Below are 25,101 nucleotides of genomic sequence, written 5' to 3'. Positions count from 1 at the left end.
GGGGCGTTTAAGACTTACCTGTATGTACAAAAGACGCCATACAGACGATGTGGAGTGCCCATATTGTGGAAAGGAAGGCACCCTTGAACATGTCATGTTCCAATGCATTAGATGGATTAATGAACGATGGGTATGTGAAGCAATAGTAGGGATTCTGCAGGTAGAAAATTTAATTACCAAGATATTAGAGAATGAACAGTGGTATCACATGATCGCTGATTGGGGGCTGTGAAGATGAATGAACCATCTTAAAGACCTGGAGTCAGGTGAAGAGCTAAACCAGAGAGCAAAGGGGTGAAGACAGCCCTCTGTGAGGCCATCATTTGTCTGCACATGTCTAGATGGGCAATGGTGATGATGCATGGGGACTCTGGATCTCCTGAGCTCAAAGGCACCTCCCAGGGTTGAGTAGTACTTAAGTGCAGATCTGACATTGGAAGGGAAGGAACAGTGAGATAGAAGTTTTTTTATCAGGATAGAAGTTTTGCGGGTACACAAAGGCACTTAACAACATCCAGCTGAACCCGTGCAAGTCCACCACTCCCCCACTTGTCAGAGGTACGTAAATGGTACGTACCTCATTGAGAACAAAAAAAAAGTATATATGTTGCAATTTTGTAGTGTTCTTGTTGTATTGTAAGTATATAGTGTAAAGAGTTTAGCAGCTCAGGATGTAGTAGTCACCATGCAGTAACGAACAAAGTGTACATCACAAGCATTCCAGAATGGACAGTAGGTGAATGCAGGAAATTATTCGGCGAGTTTTTGGTAGACAATAGTGAGAGCGACAGTATTAAGTTCATTCATATAGTGTAAGGTAGTTGTATTATAAAAAGCAAAGATATTAAATTGAATGAACTTTAGACTGGTCTACCCGTAACTTGATGTTAATGCAATATTCATATCAGCGGTCATAAAAATGTCTTTAGTCAATTTGTATTCTGTTTTTTTTTTTTATGATTTACTACCTTTAAACAAATCCTGTACTTACTTGAAATACTATTTTGTATTTATGTTTATTCACTATTATTATTATTGTTTATTACTATTATTGTTGTTGTTTATATTATTATTCTCATTAATCTATCTTATCTCCTATGTTCTTAGAGTAATAAATCATATTTATATAAACATTTTTAATTATTAGTCTCTCAATATCCTGGCTGAGTCATGAACACGCGACAATATCATAAAAACCAAAAAATATACCAAACATGAGAAAAACTGCTATTCATATTAAAATAACATTAATAAACACATTAACCCTATTTATGCCAACTACAGATACAAAAATGAAATCACTGACTTAACAAAAATTAAAGTACAAGATTGAAAAACCAAGAGTGGCCAACCAATGGTTTGTGTACCCTTATTTGTTTCATGTTTCTGCCCGAACTCACCAAAATCAAATAAGTTGATTTGGAACATGTGATAAACATATATCTTCACCAAAATCAAATAAGTTGATTTGGAACATGTGATAAACATATATCTTCACAGAAAACGCTTTTTTGACAGGTAAAATCAGATCCTTGATTAAAGAAGTAAATCGGCATTATGGGAATCTGTTTTAGTGATGGTTTTAAGTAAAGGTGGTTTAAAGGTGGTTTTTAAGTAAAGTAACATTTTTTAATATTTATAATGCATTGTCATGGCAAGTTTTTTTTTTTTTTAAAACTGTTGAGTTTTATAAGAAAACATGGAAGGCTTGTAGCATATAAGTAATTTTATTTCAGCAGAAAAGGCTGTATCTATTATTATTCCGTACAATAGTATATAACTATTTCTTCAGTACCTTGTTTATATGTTATATTTATTTATAATGTATTTAAAATAAGATCAAATGACTTCTTTGAAATGAAGTATAGTAAGAAGAGAACTCAATGAAGGATTTTAATCCTTTTTTCCATATTTCGTTGTAACACCAAATGCGATCTTTAAGGTATTGTGTCATCAGAAACAGACATCCCATTTCATTTGTCTTTCCATTTTGTCACTACTACAACTATGCTGCCTCCAAACCATGAACTTCAAATTATTAAAATTTACTACAGCACATGCACATGTTTTCAAAATTCCTCAAGCTTTCTAGTAAGGTGAATCTTTTCTTTATTTAGTTCAATTGTTAGCTTGATTGAAGTATAAAAGACATCATGTTCAAATTGAAGAAAGGTAGCATAATGACTTCTTGCATAGGCGTACAGCAAAGAGAGATAAAATTCTGTCTCCCAACATTTACAGAAACATGATAGTGAAACCAATATCTGTGTATAAAGTTTCAAATCATATCAATATTTTTTTTATCCTTATTATACCAGAAAGAATATGATCTGATGGATAATGGTTTCCATTAATGCACAACTATTTTAAGAATGAACAAAAATCTTTTAATAATTGGTTCAAAGTATCTACTGATGGCTAAATTTTAAAAATCACCATAGAGACATTTTTAGTTATCAGAAAAAAGTAATCTACCCTTTGGGCTGAAACAGAACATTTATTTATAGAATTCATTATAAAGTTTTACAATTTTTAAAGTTTTGTTAACACTTCAGAACTGTTTAAATATTATCTTATATTTGTTAACAAAGCATCAGGGACAGATAGAAACACTCTCAGTAAGCCCATATTTTGGTAAAAATTCTGAATGAAAATGATCCCTATGTGATATAAGAAATGAAAAATTATTCAGCTTACTCGTTACATTACTCAATACAAACCCATCCTGATGAAGTGGTTGATGGCAAGATAATTCAGTAATTTTTACACAAATAATGGATTCAGAGTGTGGTGATTCAGGTTCCGATTTAAAAGATATTAATGGCTTAACCTCACTTTGTTTACACAACTATCTGTACTAAAGTATGATTAGAACTAATTTTACACTTTCACTTTCCCAACTATAGCGATATATGCTGCTACAGCAGCTTAGCTATAATAGGAAAGTATTCACAATTAGTAAAAAAAATAGATCTTTTTTTATTTTGTGCCTTGAGAAGGCATTAACCCTAGAACTGCTGTATAATTACAAAGTTTATAATTGCTTTTTCAAAACGTAAAAAATACAATTATGAGTTAAATTACGTCATATAGTATACTGTTTCAATCAGAAAACTTTAAACTTTTTAGTGGAATATCAGAAACATATTCAACATTTTACAAAAAAAAAAATACTATTCCAAAAAGATATATATTTTGGGTTTTTTTGTAATTTCTTGGACAATTAGGCATAACGAAATGTCATTCAATTGAAATGATAAACTATACCCATGTCAATAATTTAATGCTGAAAAAGTTTACATAAATAAATGTTTTAGCATAGTTTTACTGTTTACTATTTCAAGTTATGAAAACAGTAAACATTGGTAATGTCAAAAAACCACTCATGATACCTTGTCATGAACTGGCTCAGTATTGAATTCATTCTTACAAAAATGATATGAAAACATTAGAAAATTCATAAATATTTCATACCAAATTTTTTTATAGAATCCAGTGAGAATGCTAAAAAATCTTAGGCAGGGATATCTACCCATTTATGAAGCCATGCAAAATGTTACATCTTGCCTTAATCTCTTTGTTTTTATTTTTTTTCTGCATAAAGATTGGTTTCTCCATAATTAACAGATTCCAAATTGTAGGAGTGAAAAATAGGTTGAAGTAAGCAATAGGCTTATTGTCAAAAGATGGTAGGTGTTTTACATCTGGATTTTGAATACTAGTCATTACTTACGCCTTTTTCTAGCTCAGGAGGATACAACCTAACTCACCTAGGAACATCTCGTAACTGTAATACAGGGAAAGCAAGATCTACAGGATCAACATTATTGTTTTCTAAAGGGTCTACACAATTATCATTATTTTCCTGTTCTGTAATTTCATTTTCACCAGTATCTACTTCACTGCAATCAGGAATATAATCCGGCTCACTACGTGAACTAATACTAAACAGTTCTTCCCGATCAGAATTGGAATGTTGAACTGGAATACAATAATTATCGTCCCTAAAATATTCTTCTAAATCTTTTCTAATATCACTTGAACAATCAAGAATATTATCATCATCATCATCAACATACCAAGAGATTATGCACAACACTAAAAGAATCACAGACTAAACCAACAAGAAACATAATCTCTGTGAAGCACAACTTCAGTGCCTTCCCAATAACGATGTATAGCATTTATTGATATTCTTTCTCTTTCAATTTATATATCATTAAAGTCCAAAAAATTTATTTTTCTCAGATGGACATTTGTGTATTGAACCTATATATATTGTTCTGTATTTGGTCTTATAAGTATGGAGCCTTGATCAATTTTCTTCAAACTTGGTTCACTATCTATGGGGGGGAAAGAATGAATGAAATTTTTTCAAAAGTTGGAAAAAGGGATAGGAGTTTTTGGCCTAAAATAGAATTTCAAACCTTTACTGGGGCACTTTAGCAGAAATATTTTCTTAAAAAAATAGAACTCTTTTTTATCAAGATCACAAACTGCCAAAAATTTTATTTAATATTCACCTCCTTCCCAAAAAATGACTTTATGTATTTTTTCTATTTTTACCTACATACTGCTTAAGAAAACGAGTCAATGGGGAATTATTTTGCATCTACATTTTCTATATCAATAGGCCTTCAAATTACAATAGTATTAATTGAAAAAGAAATAAATTAATTCTTAAGAGAATAAGTATATTTATTTATAATTCTATTTAATGTTTTAATATAAGGCAAAAGTGATGCAGATTGAAAATGGATGGAAACTGAGGTAAGCATTTTGAAATTGTCATTTTGCATCAGGTGCCAAATTCCTGGTAACTGCACACAGCAACAGGGGAAGCACCCGTGGAGCCTATTGATTATTTGTGCAGTGCAAAAGGCAACTGACCATCTCAAGAGAGAGTTCTCTGTGCAGCATTGGTTACCTTGTAGTGAACTAGTGAAAAAAGTTAAAGCTAATTTTATGGTGCAGTTAAAATACAAAGCAGTGCAGAGGTTTTTTTTGAAAGAACAGTTTTTGTTCCTGCAGTATATTGAGAGCTAACCTGGGTCATGGCATATTTAGATTAAGTTATGCCTGTGCTAACCTCTGTACGGATCCTACAGCAGTTAACACACATAAGTAGAAATTAAGTTGTTGGTTGTAGTAGTAGCCTAAGGTTTTGTACCCTTTCTAAATTAAATTATGATGTTAAAATTTTAACTTCAGTATACAGAATATGTAATAAACACACCACGTGTAAGAACATGTGGTGTGTTTATTACATCCAGTAGAGTATACAGGTAGAGTATATGTGACCTGTTAACAGGTCACATATACTCTACCACATACTCTATGAATGCGTGCACTGCATTCATAGAGGTTAATGTCAATAATTATATTCTTCCATAAATCTGTAGTTAAGGGTGCTAATTCATTAAATCTTCCAGAAAATAAATTTAGCTATTTAAGAACAGTGTTGTAACTGAACTTTCCTACTGATATTTTAGTACCACGTAATACTTTTTTAAAAAATTATCATAATGGAAATAAATTTATTTGTTTATTTAGGTATGATTTGCTGCATTCTTAATACCTGATTAGTATTATTTGTTAAAGTAGTAATAATAAAATTGGCTGTCATCTTTATTTTATTCTTTTAATAAGATCAAATATAATTCTGTAAATCAACTAAACTAAATTGTCCTACCATGAATATAAATGTTTGAGTTTCAGAAGTAGTTATTACTGTAAAATAAGTTAGATTTCCTTAATATATAAGTTTATACAAACATATGTCACAAAGTGCTTTGTTACAGAGTATGGCTAGCAAAACATTTTGCCTAGTTTTCAATCCCTCCCAGTCAAATCAGCTCATACTGAAATTTTTAGTGTTAATTATGGGTAAACTTGAGGTTTCTAAAGCTTTTAACTGGAAAGATTGAATAAAACAGGTCCCAGACGAGTATCTTAAGTAGTTTTCATGATAATTAATGTAAAACAGAATAAAAAATTTGATGACAAAAACACATTGTTTAGGTAATTCATAATAAGCTCATGAATTGCATCATTATCACTTTCAGAAAGTTCAACACTTCTAGCTCAGTGATTATGCCAACAATTGCAGTTTTTTCAAAGCTACTTTTTGGACAAAGCTACTTTTACCCATAGTGACATACACAACACATAGAATTCACATCAGTGGTCTGAAGAAAACCATATGATGTAGTCAAATCAAATTTCCAGCAACGATTTTCAATGAATGTTTGGTGTGGCATGATCGATAACCAATTAACAGTCCCTTTTATATTAGAACAATATTTCACAGGAAGAAATTATCTGAACAATAAATTTCTCCAGTGCTTGAAAATGTCTCATCAGCAAAACAAATTGAAATGTACTATCAATTTGATGTAGCACCAACATATTTCATGAACAAAGCAATACAATTCTTAGATGAAAAATTTAGATTGAACATACAGGGCCAGTAAATTGGCCACCTAAATCACCAGACCTTACTCCCTTAGATTACTGTTTATGAAATGCTGGAAGAAATGTGAGGTATACTAGCAAAAGGTAGACACATGTGATGATCTGATCGCTCGCTTTCACAATGCTGCTGACCTTATAAAGCAACGTTAAGATGTCATTAGGTTGATGACAAAAAACAAGGAAATGAGTTGAAAAGTCATCATCGATATCAACAGTGGAATTTTTGAAAATTTATTGTAAATGAATACATTATAAACCAGAGGGAACATTTTTTTAAAAGTAAATTAAAAACATTTTAATTTTTCAACGGTCTAAATTTATTGAACTAAAATCAGTTGTTTTTAATTTTTACAAATTCATAATATTTTTCTGTTAAGTTCTGTTTTTAATAAATAAAGTGATTTTTTGTTTGTTTGCCATAGACTTTATTAAATCAATTTTCTCATAATTAAATTCTCTACATATTTTGACAATAAAATTTATGCATTTATTAATCATTAACAAAATTACTGTACTTCAAATCTAAAAAAAATTGTTTTTCATCACTGAATTTTTCTGTTTTACATTGAATATCACTAAAACTACAGGAGATACAATTCTGGACCTTATTTTATCCAATTTTTCAGGTCAAAAAAAAACATAAGAAACCTCATAAACATTTTATCCTCTTATGCAACTCCTTAAAAATTTCTGTATGACCTCATTTCACCAAGAAAATGAAATCTGGGTCAATAACAAAGCATTTTCAGACATAAGTTAGTACATACTTTATTTCATTATTTCAAGCTCTACAATCAGTTCCCATAAAATATCTTCCTGTAATCCTGAATCACTATATATATATTTTTTTTTATTTTGATGATGCAATGTAAATTATATCTAATAGATTATATTTCAATAGACATATTACAAAATTTATATTTACAAAATGTATTTTGTTAAATATAAATAACAAGGTTATTAAAATAATGTAATACTCCTCCACTGATGAGAAGCTGTCAAATGTTTTAAAAATTCGAAATTCTTTTTGTAAAATTTTGATTTCATTAAAAAAAGCCCGCTGATGCACAAGCCGACAAATTTTCAAAAAGTAAAAAATATATTTTTCAGAATTTTTGATACAATATTAAAAATTTTGTTTACTGCTTTATTTTGTTGAGGGTCTAGGTTTCAAAAAAAATTTTTAATATAATCTAACAAGTAATTTATATTTTAAAAAACAAAATTTTTTAATCAATAATGTCAAAATTTATATGATGCATAATTTTTTTAATCTGTCCATGAGAAAATAACTGAAGTTGGCTAATTCAAGATTTTGGTTGATATTTTGTAACACACTCGTACACTGTAATTTTGATATTATTGTTTTTCAATAAAATGGGATTATTTTATCAAAAAAATACAAATTGAGCTTGAAATGATTGAAGCCATTAAGTTTTTTCAAAAATTTCAAAAACTAAAAATTATGTTTTTATAAAATTATATTTTATAAAAACATAAAATTTCGTATATTCGGGAAAATTATGCGATTCATTCCAAACTTTTTTTATAATTTCACATGTTTCAAATAGAATCAGAAAACATTTCTTACCAAACATGTACAATAAACTCTTGACTATCCCTTTTTAAGTTAATATATCCAACTCCGTAGTAGGATATATATATCAAAACCAAGTATGGTAGAAATGTTTTAATTTATATTTATGAAATCAAAAATTATTATTAGAGATTATTATCAGAGAATGAGTGTTAATAGACATATTTAAAAAAATAGATTACAGAATTTACATTTTGAATTATATTATTATATAATTAATATATTATATAATAAATTACTTATATATTAATATATAGAATTAATATATTATATAATAATATAAGGGTCCTAGCTGCCAAAAGCTGTTTATAGAGTAGTTCAGAGGTTAAAAATCAATAAATTGTTTATACGAGGTAATGGCTTTTTTACAGTAATATAATAAAAACAAATAATAATAAACCAAATACATTTATTGTTATAAATTTTATTTTACAGGAATCTTCTTATAGATCATTCATTTACTATAGTAACAATACCAGCATTTCTGTTATTATTTTAATGACCTTAAGCCATTAATTACTTTATAATTTATATACATAAAGAATGGCAATTTATATACTATATATATAAAATATATTTTATAGAAATTCATATATTTTATGTGTGTATATATATATATATATATTATATAAAAAAAACACATTAAAAAAATTAACAACCAAGGATAAGTATTTACTGGTTTCAATCATAAACCAAAACAATAACTTTTAAAAAATGTTGCACTACTACAAGTTAAACATAAATTACTACTGTGTTAAAGATAATAATGTAATAACAGTTCATATAAAGTACTTTCTAATTTGTTTAAAGCAAAAAGATTAATATATATATATATATATATATATATATATATATATATATATAATTAGAAATAGCAATAATAAAAATTAAATAATTACATTTGCTTTTTATTTATGTTATTTGTTTATAATGCATCACTACCAAAACAGCACTACAATCAGTCGAAAAAGCTGCTGTTAATTCTTTCTTTTATTTATTATTAGATAAATGAACGATGGTGCTAAGGTCTGCGATTGTGCCGAATGGAAGATACTATACAATTGGCACAGCTGCATACACGTTGCACCCATATTTAAATATGTAAATTACATTTATATGCACACTGCACATTAGCTGTCCATTCACACAGTGACATAACTCATTGAAGAGCACATCTACAAAAATAAATGAAAAACAAAATTAATAATTTTGCCAATCTGATGCTTTATTATTACTATTATTATTATTATCCAATACAAGATAATCAAAGTATACATTATATATCCTCCATATCTCTTAATTCTGCATATTTTCAATTTGTTCAAAGTACGTCCAAATTTTTTTTTTAGAAAACAGCTGAAATCAAGAATCAGAGCTCAGACATAGATAAAGTGTCTAGTCTTTCATTTCATTCCAAAATATCAAACTTCAATTAAGAAAGTTACCATTTCTTTTTATTTAATTTTTTTTTTTTTATTAAAACTAACCTCCCAATTTTTATCTACATCAGTTTTTTTTTTTCACTCTAGAATCTGTATTTCATTCAGTGAGAACTAGAATGTAAAAAAAAAATTATTTATAAACAAGATTACTAATTTATAATTAGCTTTGTTACATGTTTTTTTTAACAATTTAAGAAAAATTTATGAAAACATTACAGTAAATTTTATGAAGAATAAGAGGCTCAGCTTTATTTAGTAGGATCCTCAACTGCTAGCTTCCCTTTCATTGCAAAGACTTTCTATGAAAGTCTTTGGATGCAGAGGATGCTGAGACACACAAAGAATAACCTACCAGTGTGAACTTCAATAAAAATCAGCTGCAATCCCAGCTACGTAAAAATGTCAGGATAATTCTAAAGATGGAACTGGCAGCAACTTACCCGATTCACATTGCACTTGATCAAGGAAGAAGGAACAAAGAATAAGGAAATGAAATGAAAGAAGAAGGATCAACCAACCTGTTGAGCAACTCCTTCTGATCAGGGTAATTAGCATTCTTGCTCATTATCTCTTCTCAATTATTAAAGGCTTTAATTGATTTATATTATACAAAAAACTTTTAGGAATAAAAATTTAACTGTCTACAATTTGTAACTTCTTTTGTTTAGAGTCTAGGGTAGGGACTCTGGCTCTTGGTAACAAATGTTTTTCTATCATTTTTTTTGAATATAAAAAAATGTTGTAGACAAAAATAAAAGCACAAGTAATTTTCAACAACTTCTTTCTAGAACATTTTTTTGTAATTTCAACTGGAAGTCTTACCATTAGAATGGTTAAAGCTCTTTCCTACAATTATCTTGCTTATTTATTTCTATCAAAATTTCTTAACAGCAAAAATTACAACTCATACAATTTACTACAACTTTTGCAAAAAAAAAATTTAAACAAGTCCATGGCTCAGATGGAATTTACACGAGTCCTCACAAAGTGGAAAAAAATTGCTTTTTAACATTTACTTGCTTCTTGTTATATATTATTAAGAAGGAATAAATGAGAAACATTAAAGCTAATGCAATTTTTAAACAGCCATTTTAATAATACGTACAACCAGAAAAAATGTTTAAAATTAAAGTCCTAGTGAAATGTTTATATTTTTATTTAAATCTAAATGTTTTTAATTTTTTTTTATATGATGCTTTCTTGGCAAGAAAAATGACCAAATATAATTAAAGTGGCTTACAACAGTTAGAATTCCAAGTAAATAAATACTACATAAGAAAAAATTAGTAATTTAATTTTGTGCTGCGAGTTGTTTATGATAATGTGGGTTGTATTACAGGAAACAGAAGAAATCATATTTCATGTAATGTAACAATACTACAATGTACTTCTTATGCGATGTAGGATTATCCAGAAAATATTAAAGGAGGGTTATTTTGAAAAGTAAATTCTAGTCAAACTTACATCTAATTTATTTCAAACGTTGCTAATCAGCATTTGGAAGGTGTTCCTATGTACATTGGAGTCACAGATGCCATTATACAGAAATTTGTTTAGATTGTTACCACCACATACAGCTAGCTTAATATTGATGGATGCATCACTAGCAACTCAGATGTCAGCAGGAGCACAGTATACATATACACTTGCACAAGTGTCCCACCATACAGCTGACTGTGCAGATATCCCACTACAGCAGTGCTGCAGCCCCACCACTCACAGGCTTCAATAAAAGAGCATACACGAGAGTGAATTTTCAATTTTTTATCGACCACTGCCTGAAGAAGTCCAAGAAGAAGACGAAGGAAAAAGTTCCCTGGCCGGCTCAATGTGGGACCTTCCAGCAGATGCCAACATCCCCACCAGAGCAGCAGGCCTGGTCGGCCGCTGGACACAGACGCTATCTTCCCACTTCAGCTCGCCGAGCTTCAATCACCCTGGCTGGTGGACTCAGCAGCAGGATTTAGGCCAGCATGGGACTGCTTGGGGACAACCGCCTTGGCCGTGCCGGCAGAAGATGCTGACCCAAAATTGCTAGCGGCTACCACTGCCATGCTGTAGTGGGGGATCCAACTACCAAAGAGGGGAAGCTCAGTCTGATTTCAATGGACAAGCCGCAAATCCCCGACTACACCGAGTCAACTTTACTGGAGACCAGCTTCCAGATCCAACAGGTCTTCTCAGAGCTAATGCAAAAACACCCCTTTTCAGGGCCACCACTCCATAAATTTCAAACAGCCCTTTTCAGGGCTACCACTAGGTTTTATATTACAACATGCCTTCGAAGCCATTTGGCGACAACGATGCACTTCTCAGAACAGCCATAAGGTTTTAAATTGCCATGAGCCGTCGAAGCCATTCAGTGACAACAACCCTTTTCAGGGCTGGGTTTTAAAGTGCCATGTGCCATAGAAGCCACTCAGCAACAAGATATACAATTGTTATCAAGTATCAATCAAACAGTCTGTCAGTTACGAAAACAAGCCTGCAAACAAAAACAAGCCTTCTTCAAAACGCTAGGAATAAGCAGTGTAATAAAATTTGACAGATTTGTGAAAATGTACTGTGAAATACAGTTAGGAAATGGATTTGAATGAATGAAAGAAGAGCAAACACCCCAAAGCGATAAAATTTGAAATCAACAATCATATTTGGTGAACAATGACTTTATACATAGAATGAACAAAAATGTTGTGGACCAATATTTTACAATTTAGTTCTCTTCTTTGAGTTTCAACAAATTTCAACATCTGTAATCTGCACAGATGAATTCTAATGAATTCATATGTGCAGATTTTTAAATATCATAATAATTTTTGGACGTACTATGTACTTGTGATGGGAAAAATCCTTCTCAATCTTTCCACCTCTTGGTAAACTTTGTTATTTAACTTTAGTTTGTTCTTGTTTAACTTTCACTCGCTATTATTCAATTCTAGTTTCAGATAAATTTTTATAATTCTATCTCGTTTAATATCATTATATAATAACTTACCAACTGTTATGTTAACTAAACTGAGAGTGAAACAAAACTGTTATATTGAGTGATATTGCGTTTTAATATATCTGCGCAAGGACCAAGAACACGTTCAAATCTGAAATAGAAGAGTTCAATACATCAATATCACAAATAAAATATAATAATATATATCAAATAATGACAATAATAATATATATCAAAATTTGGGTTCTGGAATGTTTTTTAATGTCTGATAATTAATTCCTATGTATTTTTTAGTGCTGAATCTGGAAATAACCTTCATTTTTCCATCACGTCAAGACTTTTCACAAACTGCAAATATCAAAATTTGTAAAAAGTTGAAAGATTGTGAAAATGTGATACAATAAAACAGACATAAAGATTTTTATTTTTTTTGTAATAAATTAATATATCTTCACTTTTTTAGCTTATACTATACATTCTTATAGCTAAACAGCCGAGTGGTTTGAAGAGGAGGACGGGAGGGTTTGGGTTGAAGATGACTAGACAGTGTAAGAGCTTGTCCGACAGGTTGTGACAAGACTTAACAAGATGTAACATGTTTATTGGCAGCCATCCGCACCGCTCATTCACCATGCAACTACTATCAGTGCTGCTTCAACCATCAGTGTGTGTAAACTAATTTTTTTTCTGTCCTCTGGTGATCAAATGCATTTTTGTTGGTGGAGAATATATTTTCAGACCATAAAGCAAACTTTCCATTTTCAAAATGGCTTCAACAGGCTATAAAAATTCTGCAAATTCTTTTTGTTACATTTGTGGTGAACATAGTGGAAAGGCAATTGGTTTGCTTGGCATTTCTCCTGCCACCACCCTATTTGGTCGCCCTAAAGCATAAGACCGAATGAATGTCTGGGCCACAAATGGCTACTGAGCCTCGAAACAGTTTAGCGACCAGTGTCCTAACTAGCTCCTAGAGCTAACCTAAAAACATGAACGGAATAAGCGTGTACCAGTACCAATTCCACCAAAAAATTTACCTGAAATAGACAGTTCCATAAGTGATTTAAATGAATTTAACATCAAGGAGCATGAACCCAGAGATATCTGTGCATCAGATCTTTATTCACAGTCTGAACTAAACGATTTGGTTCAAGACTTACATCTAACCAAAGAAAATTCAGAATTGCTTGGTTCGAGGCTTAATGAGAATAACCTGCTAGCAGTTGGCACCTAATTTTTCTGGTTCAAGTAAAGAGAAAAGGATTTTTCATAAAAACAAGCTTGTGATATATTTAACATATGTAAAAATTATAATGGTCACAAACAATGATTCAATCATAAACTACAGTTAAATTTAATACTTACATTCTTTACAATGAAAATATTAAACATATGTTGCTTTAAAAAACACAATCATTTTAGATTGCACAAAATGTATTAACTATAACAAGGTACATAACTTTGTGTTTATTAAAAAAGTATGAAAAACACTACAATGTATGAGTAATTAATGTGAAACTTCAGAAATGATGTGAGGATTTTCATGCGAACAAAGTAAATAATCTTCCATGAAAGGTATTAATATAAAAGACCCATCTGCTCTTTATCTTTTTGTGACATAAAGTATACGAAATGGAATACACCATCTCTTAACCCCTCTCAGGGAACCTATGAAAGCTCACAGGGTTCTCAAAACAGAAAAATTCAGCTTTCTGAATTTAATTTCTTTTATGGAGGAAGAGTTACACAAAAACACAATCAAAAAAGAAGAACGAAATATTTATTTTAAAAAAATTTAATTTTATAACAATAGTTTGTGAGAATTATATAAAAATTGCCTAACCACAGCTTCAACTAATTGCTCCTTGTTAGCAAAAACCCATTGTTGATGAATGCTTAACATAACTAACTCATTTAACCAGTAATCACCAATGGTGCTTCTTAGCCATGTTTTAATTTGACGAAGAGTGCTAAATGAATGCTTGATAGTACTTATTTCCTCTGTTTGGCATCTGCCACAAAAATGTAGTTCTTTAAAGGTACCCAACATTTTCCAAGAGATGTTTTTTCTTATCAACCGGTTAGTGCTCACCCAGTCGACAAATTCTCCAATATCATCTACGTGACAACCATTGTCTTTAATTTCACTTTCACTGTGTTGCACATTGGTTTGAACTGTAGAAGAAGGCCCCACAGTTGCAGTGTTTGACTCAGAAGGTGGTTGGTACTTCCTTAATCCTCATTCTCATTGCTGCTGCTGCTTTTTTTTTTTTTATTTTAAATTTACTACAAAAAAAATTAATTTAATTTTTTGACCAGATATTGATGAGGATGCAGATGTGACATCTCACTGCATTGGTTTGACAAGGAAGGTTCCAACTGACATTTTTGTCAAAATTGATATTTATAAGGTATATGACTATACTAGTTGAACTTAATTCAAAAATATTACTCTTATTATAAAATTAATAACTTATGGAAGAATCATCAATAGAAGATTTATCAGACATAGACATTTTTTTAAAAACCACTTTTTTGGACTCAGGGACCCCAAAACAGATATTTCCATATACTCATATCATAATTATAAATTTGTCACAAGTTAATTAAATATTTTCCTTTCTTTACTAACAACTTCAAGATAAACTAGAAACGAGCTGATTTTACAGATATAATAATCGAGCAATTGCCAAAAAGCAATATTGGTAATTAAGCCACATTTTGAATTACTTTTAATTGTTCATCAATAGTATTGATTATTTAGAAGAACTTGACAAATATTATAAACTGAAATACAAAACTCTTATTTTATGTTGAAAGATCTAAAGAATCCCTAGTGGCATAATACTTGCAAGCATAGAAAGATAATCAAAAAATTAAGAATAACAGATTCTAAGTTATATGCTTTTAAAGCAAGTCGCGCTTATGTAAATTTATGGTACATACATTGTAAGTTAAATAAAAGCACATAATAGATGTCACAGTATGCTACTTACTAAAAAATGGTAATATTCATTCATTATAATTAAGTGGCTGGCAGGAGGCCGACACAAATAAAAAAGACTTTACAGCCGTAAAAAATTGCAGCTTTTTTACTACTTATATACCTGTGTGGCAGTAACAACTGCACCGACTAACCAAAAATGCATGAGCTCTTATATAATTGGTAATTGCTTCAGTAATATTCCTGTCGTGTTGTGAAATGAAACTAGAGTGATGAGACTATTTTAGAAAACTTTTGTTGCCACAAGTTAGATGGTGCTGATGTGTAACAGTAGTTCTTAAATCTTCTCATAGGTGGTGAGAGTGTCCCTATTGTGTAATTAGTTTTTTCAACTTAGTTTAATTTTAAATTTTTCAAAAATTTATTTATAAATTTTTCAAAAATTTATTTATAAATTTTTTTTTCAATCTTATAAGGGAGTCCAGCTGCAGCTACCCCCCTCTGGATACACCCAAGAAAGCTGAATAAATAATACATGCTCCAATATGAATACTTAAAACTGAAAACAATAAATGTAAAAATAAAAAGACATAAACATTTGCTATAATCTTTCGTGTAAAATTTGTCTAACAATTACCTACAGAAAAACAATACATATAAAAAAATATACAGTATAAACAACCAAGTAAATATAAATGGTGAACAACTTGATAGAAGCTTGTTGTTACCTATCTACATATAAATTTTTTTGCCTTCATCATACCATTCATGATACACATTACTATTTTTTAAATCAGCACTAAAGCAAATTACACAAACACATCATTAGATTAGGTAAGTTATATCATTGCAAAAAAAACTTTAGATACAAAAGTCTTCAAATGTAATGAAAAAGATTGAACTATGGACTATTATTTTTTCCTTGATCCCATTATGTCAAATAATAATTGTTCTAATGTAATAAAAAAAATTAAATTACAATATATACAAAACATAATTTTTAAAAAATTTAGTGTAAAAAAAAAAAGAGGACATAGATCCTTCCTTTCAAATGGTACCAAAATATAAACAGCAATATATATGATTGATATAGTGAAATATTATAAACAGATATAATTAAACAAGTTCCCAACAAACTTGTTTTCAGCTGCTATGCAACCATAGTTCTCTCGCGTTACTGAACGAGAGAGAGCTACTTTGGACTTTCTTGGTGCTAAGTCCCAACACCCTGGAGTTACGGCGGGCGACTTTGAACAGTTTTTTTTTAATATGAAAAGGATGATCCTTTCAATTTATGTTTGTCCACACCGTCCAAGACCATTGTATTACTGTCACTGGGATAGGAGAGGCTGGGAGACAGGGTACTGCATCCCTTTTATTTGACAAGCTTTTCATCAGGATCATGGACATTAGTATAATGATCCATGGTCACATAGGTAAGAATGCTAAGTGAGAACTGAAGCAGGCTGATGTGGAACTGGGAAGGCTCATGACTCAGCTAGCTCCACTTAAGAGGAATCTGGGAGATACCGGCCGTGTGAATAGATCACGTCCATGTACGTTACAAGAATGAAAAAAGGTTGATGTTTCAGATGTTAGTACTCTGCTCAAGGGAGTTCCTGATGATGAGGTTGCTCAGCTAGTGTCAAGGAGATGGCCCTTGGAGCTATTTGTCATGACCACTGAAATTAAAAGCGTCTATGTTCTCTGTCAATGACGGAAACATTGTTCTGATCCATCATTTAGCAATTAGTGACACCAGGTATGCCAAGAGGGTCAAGGAGAAGTCCCAATACCTTGACACCCCTCAAAATAGGTTAATTATATCCCAGCTCCTCAAAATAGGGAAGGTTAAGTCAGGGGGACACCTCATTAGGAAGAACAACAATGGGTCCTGATGGATGATGACCTCAGTTTAGATCATTGTTCTACTTACGTAGTTGTAAATTCAGCAGAGAGCAAAGGGCCAGCCACACTCACTGAGTTAGGGAGGGAGCTGATATCACCTCCCTCTGGAAATGAGCGAGATTCTCTCCCTTAGGAGAAGGACAAATAAAATGTGACAGTATAACAGACTGACCTTAAGCAGATCCAGAAAAGGATGTTTCTATGAGTCTGTTTGAGTTATAAAACTGTCTCCTCTGATGCAATGCTCATTATCACGAGTAGCTGCCAAAGTTTAGGGACGACTGTTACCAGGAGGGGATATAAGGCATCGTCTTAGATTTTTCTTCTAGATACAGTGATAGCAGTCCAAATGGGATGTAGCTAACAAGGAAAGATACAGGCTAATCAAATGTGTTGCGCAATAGGTTATTAGGGGATTTGGAGAGATATCAAATATTTATGGAAGACATTAGTGACATTCAATTCTTAATGTAATAAAACTTTCAAAAGATTGACCAAAACCTAGAATCTTAAACCACGTAATTTATTTCACTGTCAAATCAATACCTTCATTGTTAAATGGCTGAAAACATGTTGAAGAGAAAGTAATGTTTGCCTGATTATATCTTGAATATATAATAAATAATAATATAATAAAACTGATTTAAAATGAATCATACCTTGCTCTATCTAATTTAACACATTTGAGAGGTCCTTTTGCCACAACAGTTGCAGCTCGTTAACTATATGTAACTTCATGATGAAGTGTAAGTGATAAAGCACAATGTGAAAAAAGATATACCAAAATAATCTGAAGGTCCTAATCGTCCGACTTCCGTTGGTTCTTCTCCCTCTGCTCTATACTGTAAGACGAGTGCTGTACCTTCAACAATGATATAAAAGTCATCTCCAGGCTCACCTTGTCGTACTATTGTCTCACGATCTTCAAATGAAACTGGCTCTAAGGCATCTGCTTCTGTTAATCTCTCCCACTTATCTAAACTCTCTGTAAAATAAAATTTACTGTATTACTTTTCTAAAGCATAAACAGACTAGCAGGCTGTCTATCTATTAATATCAAAAAATAAAATTAGACAAATTATCACACAAGTGTGATGCGATGACTTTGGTAAAAAACAAAAAAATATAAAAATAAACAAAGATAAAGAGTAGAAAAAGCAAACAGTATAAAAATTAAATAAAGAAATTTAAGAAATGTTAGAGTAACCCTTTTTTAAACAATAATATTAAAAAGAGTATAAAATACTGTCATTCTTAACTAATACAGAAATGCATACAACAATTCTTACCAAAATAAGACACAATGTAAACAATTTTCAAAGCAGATCGATGATACATAAATTTTCATCAAAATTTAATCTGCAATTTATGTAATTACAAACAGGAAAAATCCAGTAAAAAGTGGAATCAAAAACTATAATTTTAGCCACAACACTAATAGTCGCAATACTGTTTTCAGAAATTTCAAAGTTGAACCATTTTGATACAATGGTTTATACAATTTTGATGAAATTTTTATTTTCTCATTCTTATAAATAATACTAAATAATTTTAAATATCTTTAACAAGTAAAATAAACTTTCATAAATAAAATGAAAAATAATTATTTATTTATACTTAATTCGTTAACAGAATATGTCACGTAAATTTAATTTAAAAAAGTTCAATAATTTATTTTACCTTGCCCCAAGTTTTTTCCACACTGTTTTTATATTTTCTTTCTTTATTTTAAAGAATTCAGGGGCCAAATGTATAACCATTGTTGTGAAACAACCCTGTTACCCTTAAACCAGACTGGTTCCATGGTAGGAAACAGAATATTTTTGACAAACATTCTGGACGTAACTGCAATACTCAGTCCAAACCTTGATAATTTAAATAATCTAAAACATTATTTCTAAATAAATTATTATTAATAGATTTATAATTTTAAATTAGAACATATTTTAGCTTTAATTTGTTTACAGATTTATGTAAAATTTAGATTACTAGTAATTGGCTACCGTTATTGATATTCTGCAGCTTCATCATATCAATAATACAAACATTAAATCTTATTTATGTAACATTAATTCAATTAATTTCTTAATTCAAGGTTAGCATGTGTCCAGTTCGTTTGCAAATTTGTACTTCATGTAAATGAGTTTATCATTATTTGTATTTTATGAAGTTAGCAAAAAAGAATAAGAAATTGCATTTTTTCTGAGGAAGCATATCTTGAAGGAACCAATGGTATGAGTGTCACAATGAACACAAAAATGTGCTCACTTTAAGGAATAAAAAGGGTATATTGTGTAGCAACTGATCAAGCTACTGTGAAAAACTATGAAATGGTATTTGGCTGGTAGGAAGTGAAATCCCTTTGGAAAAAGTACCTTGTGCTTCATTTACTGTTGATGAATTGAGTATGACACTATAAAATTTTACAACAAAGAAGAGTTAGGTATATCTATTATCTTAATTACCAACTGGAAAAACTGAGCACAAAGTGTGCGCTCATTGGCTTTTAAAAATCCAGTTCAAACTGGTGGCAATGATTTAATCATACGAATTTATGAATCTTGAAAATGTAATGCAGGTTACTATAAAAAAGCAAAAATATCATCTTTTTCTACACCACATCTTAGAATATTGGATATGTAGATAGCAACTACTAAAATAATGAATTACTACAGACATTAAAATACAAGGTAAACACAAGTAAATAAAATAAAAAGACAGAATTTGTACAAACCGAGTATGGAGACACGAGACAAAAATTCTTCATACATTTTGCGTTTCCGTATTGTTGAGCCCATAAGGATACGACGGTAAGAATCTCTATCAATGCCCCACAATTTAACACCTGTTTTTGCACGAACAGTAGCTGCCCTGGGTGTTCCATAAATAAGAGCCAATTCTCCAAAACTTCCACCTTCACCGATTGTTGTAACCAGTTCAGAATTCACATAAACCTGTAATAAAATAACCGTACTTCATTTGGGTTTAAACAACTAAGTTTCAATAAAACAAAATACAAGATTACCATAAAAGAATGGTGTCGTTTCAGTAATTCATAGGAAGATTGTAGGGAAATTTCTAGAACTTATATTGGTATCCCTGAAAGCCTCCAACCCAAAAGTTTGTTTATCAGCAGTTGTAACCACAACGTCAGTTCTTGTATTGTTGCGGTGAGTTTAGTGAGTTACTATGTTCTCGGATAAAGACAAAGCAGAGTGTGTTTTATTTATGGCTGAATTAAAATCCATAATTTTAGTTCAACGTGCATTTCGACGTGAATTCGGAAGAGATCCAACACACAAAAATAACATAACACCTTGGTTCAAACGATTCAAAGAAACTGGATCAGTTAAGAAACAGAAATCAACCGGCAGACCAAGTGTACCAGAAGAAACGGTTGAACTAATTAGACGATCGGCAATTAGAAGTTCTGGGAGGTCCATCCCAGAGCGTCATTGAATCGTCAAATTAGGTATTCCAAAATCAACAGTTCACAAAGTTTTACATAAAAAACTGAAATTACACATTTATAAAATCCAGATACTGCAGGAATTGAAACCCGATGATGGTGTAAAACGTTACAATTTCGCTGTTGAACTGTTGGACAGAATAAGTGAAAACAAATCATTTTTAGATGATATAATTTTTACAGACAAAGCTACATTCCATGTGAATGGATGTGTTAACAGACACAATTCACGAATATGGGGCTCTGAAAACCCACACGCAATTATTGAGAAAAACGCGATTTGCCTAAAGTTAATGTTTGGTGTGGCGTGATGAAAAATCGTGTAACAGGGCGTTTCTTATTTGCTGAAAAAACAATTAATGGAGTTGTGTATCTTGACATGTTAACCAATTATTGCTTTCCTCAGCAACTTCATTTCCAACAAGATGGTGCTCCCCCGCACTTCAGTGCATCGGTCACGGACACTTTGAACAAAAAATTTGGAGATCCATGGATAGGCCGGCAAGGACCCATACTTTTGCCTCCAAGGAGTCCAGACCTGACACCTTGCGATTTTTTCTTGTGGGGGTACATCAAAAGCGTTGTTTATACACAAAAAATTCACGACCTAAACCGCTTAAAAAACAGGATTAATGAAGCAATGACAACTGTTAACGAAGAAATGTTAACTAATGTTTGGAGAGAAGTTGAGTATCGTTTGGACATTTGTCGAGCGACTAAGGGCACACATATTGAAATTTATTAATTATGTAAAAAAATGTTTGAGATGACAAATTTGAAAAATAAAAAATATAAACTGTAAGTAATTCTGTTTTAATTTAAACCGTGTTCAAAACCGAACCATTCTTTTATGATAATTCTGTATAAATAAAATACTAAACAAAGAAAAAGTAGCACATACAAAAAATAAAATTATTTTGGCAGCAATTTATGAGGATATCTCATATATAAAAAAACTGAAAAATACTAAAAATACAGGAAAGGGAAATGTTTAGAAGTAAAACAACAAAAAGAAGTGTAATTCAGTATGTTTTATAAATTTTAAATCGCAAAAGTTTCATAATCAGAACTTCTTAATGCTACATATTAATAACCAGACAATCGTCATTTAAACAACATAAACTTACCTCGACTTCACCCTGATCGATGACATAAAAATTATCTCCTTCATCGCCCTGCTGAATGATAGCTTCCCCTGGAAGAAAATTAACTGGAAACATAGCATCAAATATGTCAGACCTCTCATTTTCATCTAAATGAGAAAATAGTACATTTTTGGCAATCGCTTTTGATAATGCAGCCATGGTTTTGTAGTCTTTTGGAACCACCTAGAATAAATTCAAATTACAAGCAAATTAATATAATTTTATCATTGATAGATAAAAAAATCACAAAATAGAATTAACACAATCGATAACTCCAAAAAAAGAATATAGAAGTTACAAAGGGAGTTTAGAAGATTGAAAAAGGTACATTACATTATACTTTTATCTATACACTTTAATTAATGCTACAGACAGCATATCCATCTTGCAGGCAGTAGTACCTAAACATAATACAATAGATACATTACATTTTAAACAGAATATTAGAAATTTAAATAATAATCTTTAAATCTTTATTATTTTAATAATAAAAATTTACTGTACTAATCGGCAAGTTAATTAACCATTAAGGTGTTTACAGTTTAATACTTTGAAGATAATTCCTTAGCGGTTCAAGTAATATCAAAATTGATTGATGGTTTTTCATAGCGATTGTAATATTATAGTAATACAATGCATTAGTAATAGATCAACAAACAAACAAACATATGGATTTAATTTTAGAGAAAGTAATTAACTTCTAACCTAATTTTTTCATTAAAATGAAAAAGTTGATGCAAACAGGTGTTTAAATAGCAGCATCATAAAATGTAAGATGACAATATAGAGTAAAAAAAATTCCACTGGTGAGAGTAATACTTAAGAAAATTTCTTAGGCCCATGAATTTAAGAAATGATGGGTAGTATTCCTATTTTTATGCATAAATTCACACCGATATTCAAATTTCTAATAATATAGTCTACAAATGAATAGATTGATATAAGGTCTACAAAATGAAAGTCAGTTTATAGTTACAGAAAAGAAAGAGAAGCCAATCTAATTTACAAATAAAATTTTTTTATTGGATATAAAAAAATATGCAATAATAAATATATTTTTCAAATCTGTACATAATTATGCAATATTAAAGAACCCATTAGAAATGAGTAAGAAATGCTCTCCATCAATAAAAACAAAAATTTCCCGAAAATTAACAGGAAAATATTAAAGGAATCTATAGAAAAAGACAGATCACAGCATTCATAAAAATTGATTAAGGTCTATGTGAAAACAAACAAAATAACTGACATAATAGTAAAGCAAATACATAAATAAAACAAAATAATTTCTAAGATGTTAATCGATACTATTTGAAAACATTAATTTTTGCTTAGTATTAACTACTTAATTCATGAAAGGGTAATATTGATTTTGTAAATCTGAAACAATCGGTTGAAACATTTTTTGAAAGTTGGTATTTTATTACAAACATTAAAACAAGTTCTATTCTGGTGGACTGTTACTTATTTATTCTCTGTCTAGTAAATAGATGCCTACACCAATTACAGCTACCCTACTTCTTTCTTTTTTGATAACAAATGAATTTTGTAGTATTGTTAAAAAAAATTTCAAGACTGATCAGAATTTGAACCCTCAAACCTTCTAGATGAAAAGCAGACGTGCCACACTTTCCTACACAGATTGGCAAAAAAAAAAAAAAATGGTTCTTTTTTCTGTTTTAATAGAGATGGATTTGTTATATAATAATATTTACACCACCAAAGAAAGTTCATAAAACGTTACCTATTTGTCTCAAGTATTGACTGTTAATAGGCTGCAGAGAGGTTAATTTTTTTAGAAAGTTATCGCTTTCAATAAATCTCTAAAAGGGTTATCAGCATCCCCTTTTGTATACAAGACCTCTAATTTCTTTTTACTCACTACTTTTTCTCGCCTAAGTTTATCGCCATATGAAATCGAAGTCGAGTGCAATTTACGTGTAACTTTGGTTCTAAACTGAATTCTCAAAGTGTAAACATTTCCTGGCACCGTCTTCATTAAAAATTGTAACCGCTAGGGTATTTAATCCAACTAAAGTTTATCTATGATAACAGTGACAACATATTATTGAACGATTCGTTACGATTCTGTGTTTCACCTGTGAAAAACTTTCTATAAGTTGCATACTACAAAGTTCTCGAAATAAAGGCTTTATGAAAACCATAATTTCAGCAGGTAAGTAAAAATCAGTGTTGTTGTTTGATATGGATTTTACATTCTTGCACGGTGATGTTTGTGAATTTCAAGAAATCAGAAAGAGTGGAAAATTAATAAGATATTTCTACTCGACATATCTTTATAAATGAATCATCATTTTAAAGGGTTTAAAATAATAAATAGTAATTATTTTTACACCGTTCCCTTATAATATTTATAGCTAATTTTTTACTTTTGTATACCTTCTTAACATAGCTGGTGGCATCCTCCTCCGTCACAGGTTCAGCTGAGATGCCACCTCGCCGCTGAGCTGGTCTTTGGGCCTGAGACGGTAGGGGAGAAAGATCTTCTGTATCTTCAGGAGATTGAGCTTGTTGTTTTGCATCATGCGCTTGCTCCTAGAAAAAAATTAAAATATAAATTATACCTGTGAAACATAAATTCAAAATTAAAGAAACAATCGTGTCTTCAGAAACACGGTCTTCATAAATTATCGGTTAAATTTATTTCAAATCCAGTAATTATTAAAATAATTAACTTATTTTCTGCAATAAATTCAAACAGCTTCTCAGACGTTCACAGAATGATACTTCATGCGTGTCATTAAGTAAGAATTATGTAAAATACAAGTAAGATTACAACGCAAAATGTTCTATCAATTTATCTTAGCAGATAGATCTAACCGAATCTTCAGTAAATAGAATGAATCGCTACAACCTGGAACAAGCGTTTGCAAATACTAGTATTTCAATGATGAAAATGAAACGTAAAATGTAATGGTGAAAATAGTATGAAAAGATACGTGAATAAACAGCAGACCTTTGCTAGAAATCGAACCTGAGATCATACGATCTAGAAACCAGGAAGTCATATTACATGAAGAGATGGAAAAATGAGTAAAATAGAAAATGTTAAAGTAAATACAAACACTCTAATAAAGATATAGTTAATACAGTTGGACATTTATTTAGTTTATAAAATTTTGCAAGATCAAAGTGATATGCTTAAAAAAAACACGCA

At 30.6% G+C, this 25,101-nt stretch overlaps 1 protein-coding gene across 1 annotated transcript; it reads right to left on the bottom strand.

The window, feature by feature from the left end:
• Window positions 1-12,504: 12,504 nt before the first annotated feature.
• LOC142326396 (cAMP-dependent protein kinase regulatory subunit-like) lies at window positions 12,505-24,479 on the bottom strand. The gene is made up of 5 exons (XM_075368871.1): window positions 24,324-24,479; window positions 21,906-22,106; window positions 20,044-20,263; window positions 17,969-18,294; window positions 12,505-12,608 (listed from the first exon to the last, which is right to left on the bottom strand). Exons 2-4 carry the CDS (start codon window positions 22,080-22,082, stop codon window positions 18,044-18,046), a joined length of 648 nt encoding a protein of 215 aa, XP_075224986.1. The 5' UTR covers window positions 22,083-22,106; window positions 24,324-24,479; the 3' UTR covers window positions 12,505-12,608; window positions 17,969-18,043.
• Between the last annotated feature and the right edge of the window lie 622 nt (window positions 24,480-25,101).

This window comes from Lycorma delicatula, chromosome 6, assembly GCF_047948215.1.
Source record: "Lycorma delicatula isolate Av1 chromosome 6, ASM4794821v1, whole genome shotgun sequence".
NCBI lineage: Eukaryota > Metazoa > Arthropoda > Insecta > Hemiptera > Fulgoridae > Lycorma > Lycorma delicatula.
This window is presented reverse-complemented; position numbering and strand designations above follow the sequence as displayed.

What these genes read in the sequence shown, in the direction of transcription:
- LOC142326396 (XM_075368871.1), bottom strand. Translation starts at nt 22,082, where the DNA reads ATGGCTGCATTATCAAAAGCGATTGCCAAAAATGTACTATTTTCTCAT. An exon ending in TCGATCAGGGTGAAGTCGAG is followed by an intron (nt 20,264 to 21,905) that starts GTAAGTTTATGT and finishes ATTTTATTACAG; the next exon opens with GTTTATGTGAATTCTGAACT. An exon ending in GTCTCGTGTCTCCATACTCG is followed by an intron (nt 18,295 to 20,043) that starts GTTTGTACAAAT and finishes TTTATTTTACAG; the next exon opens with AGAGTTTAGATAAGTGGGAG.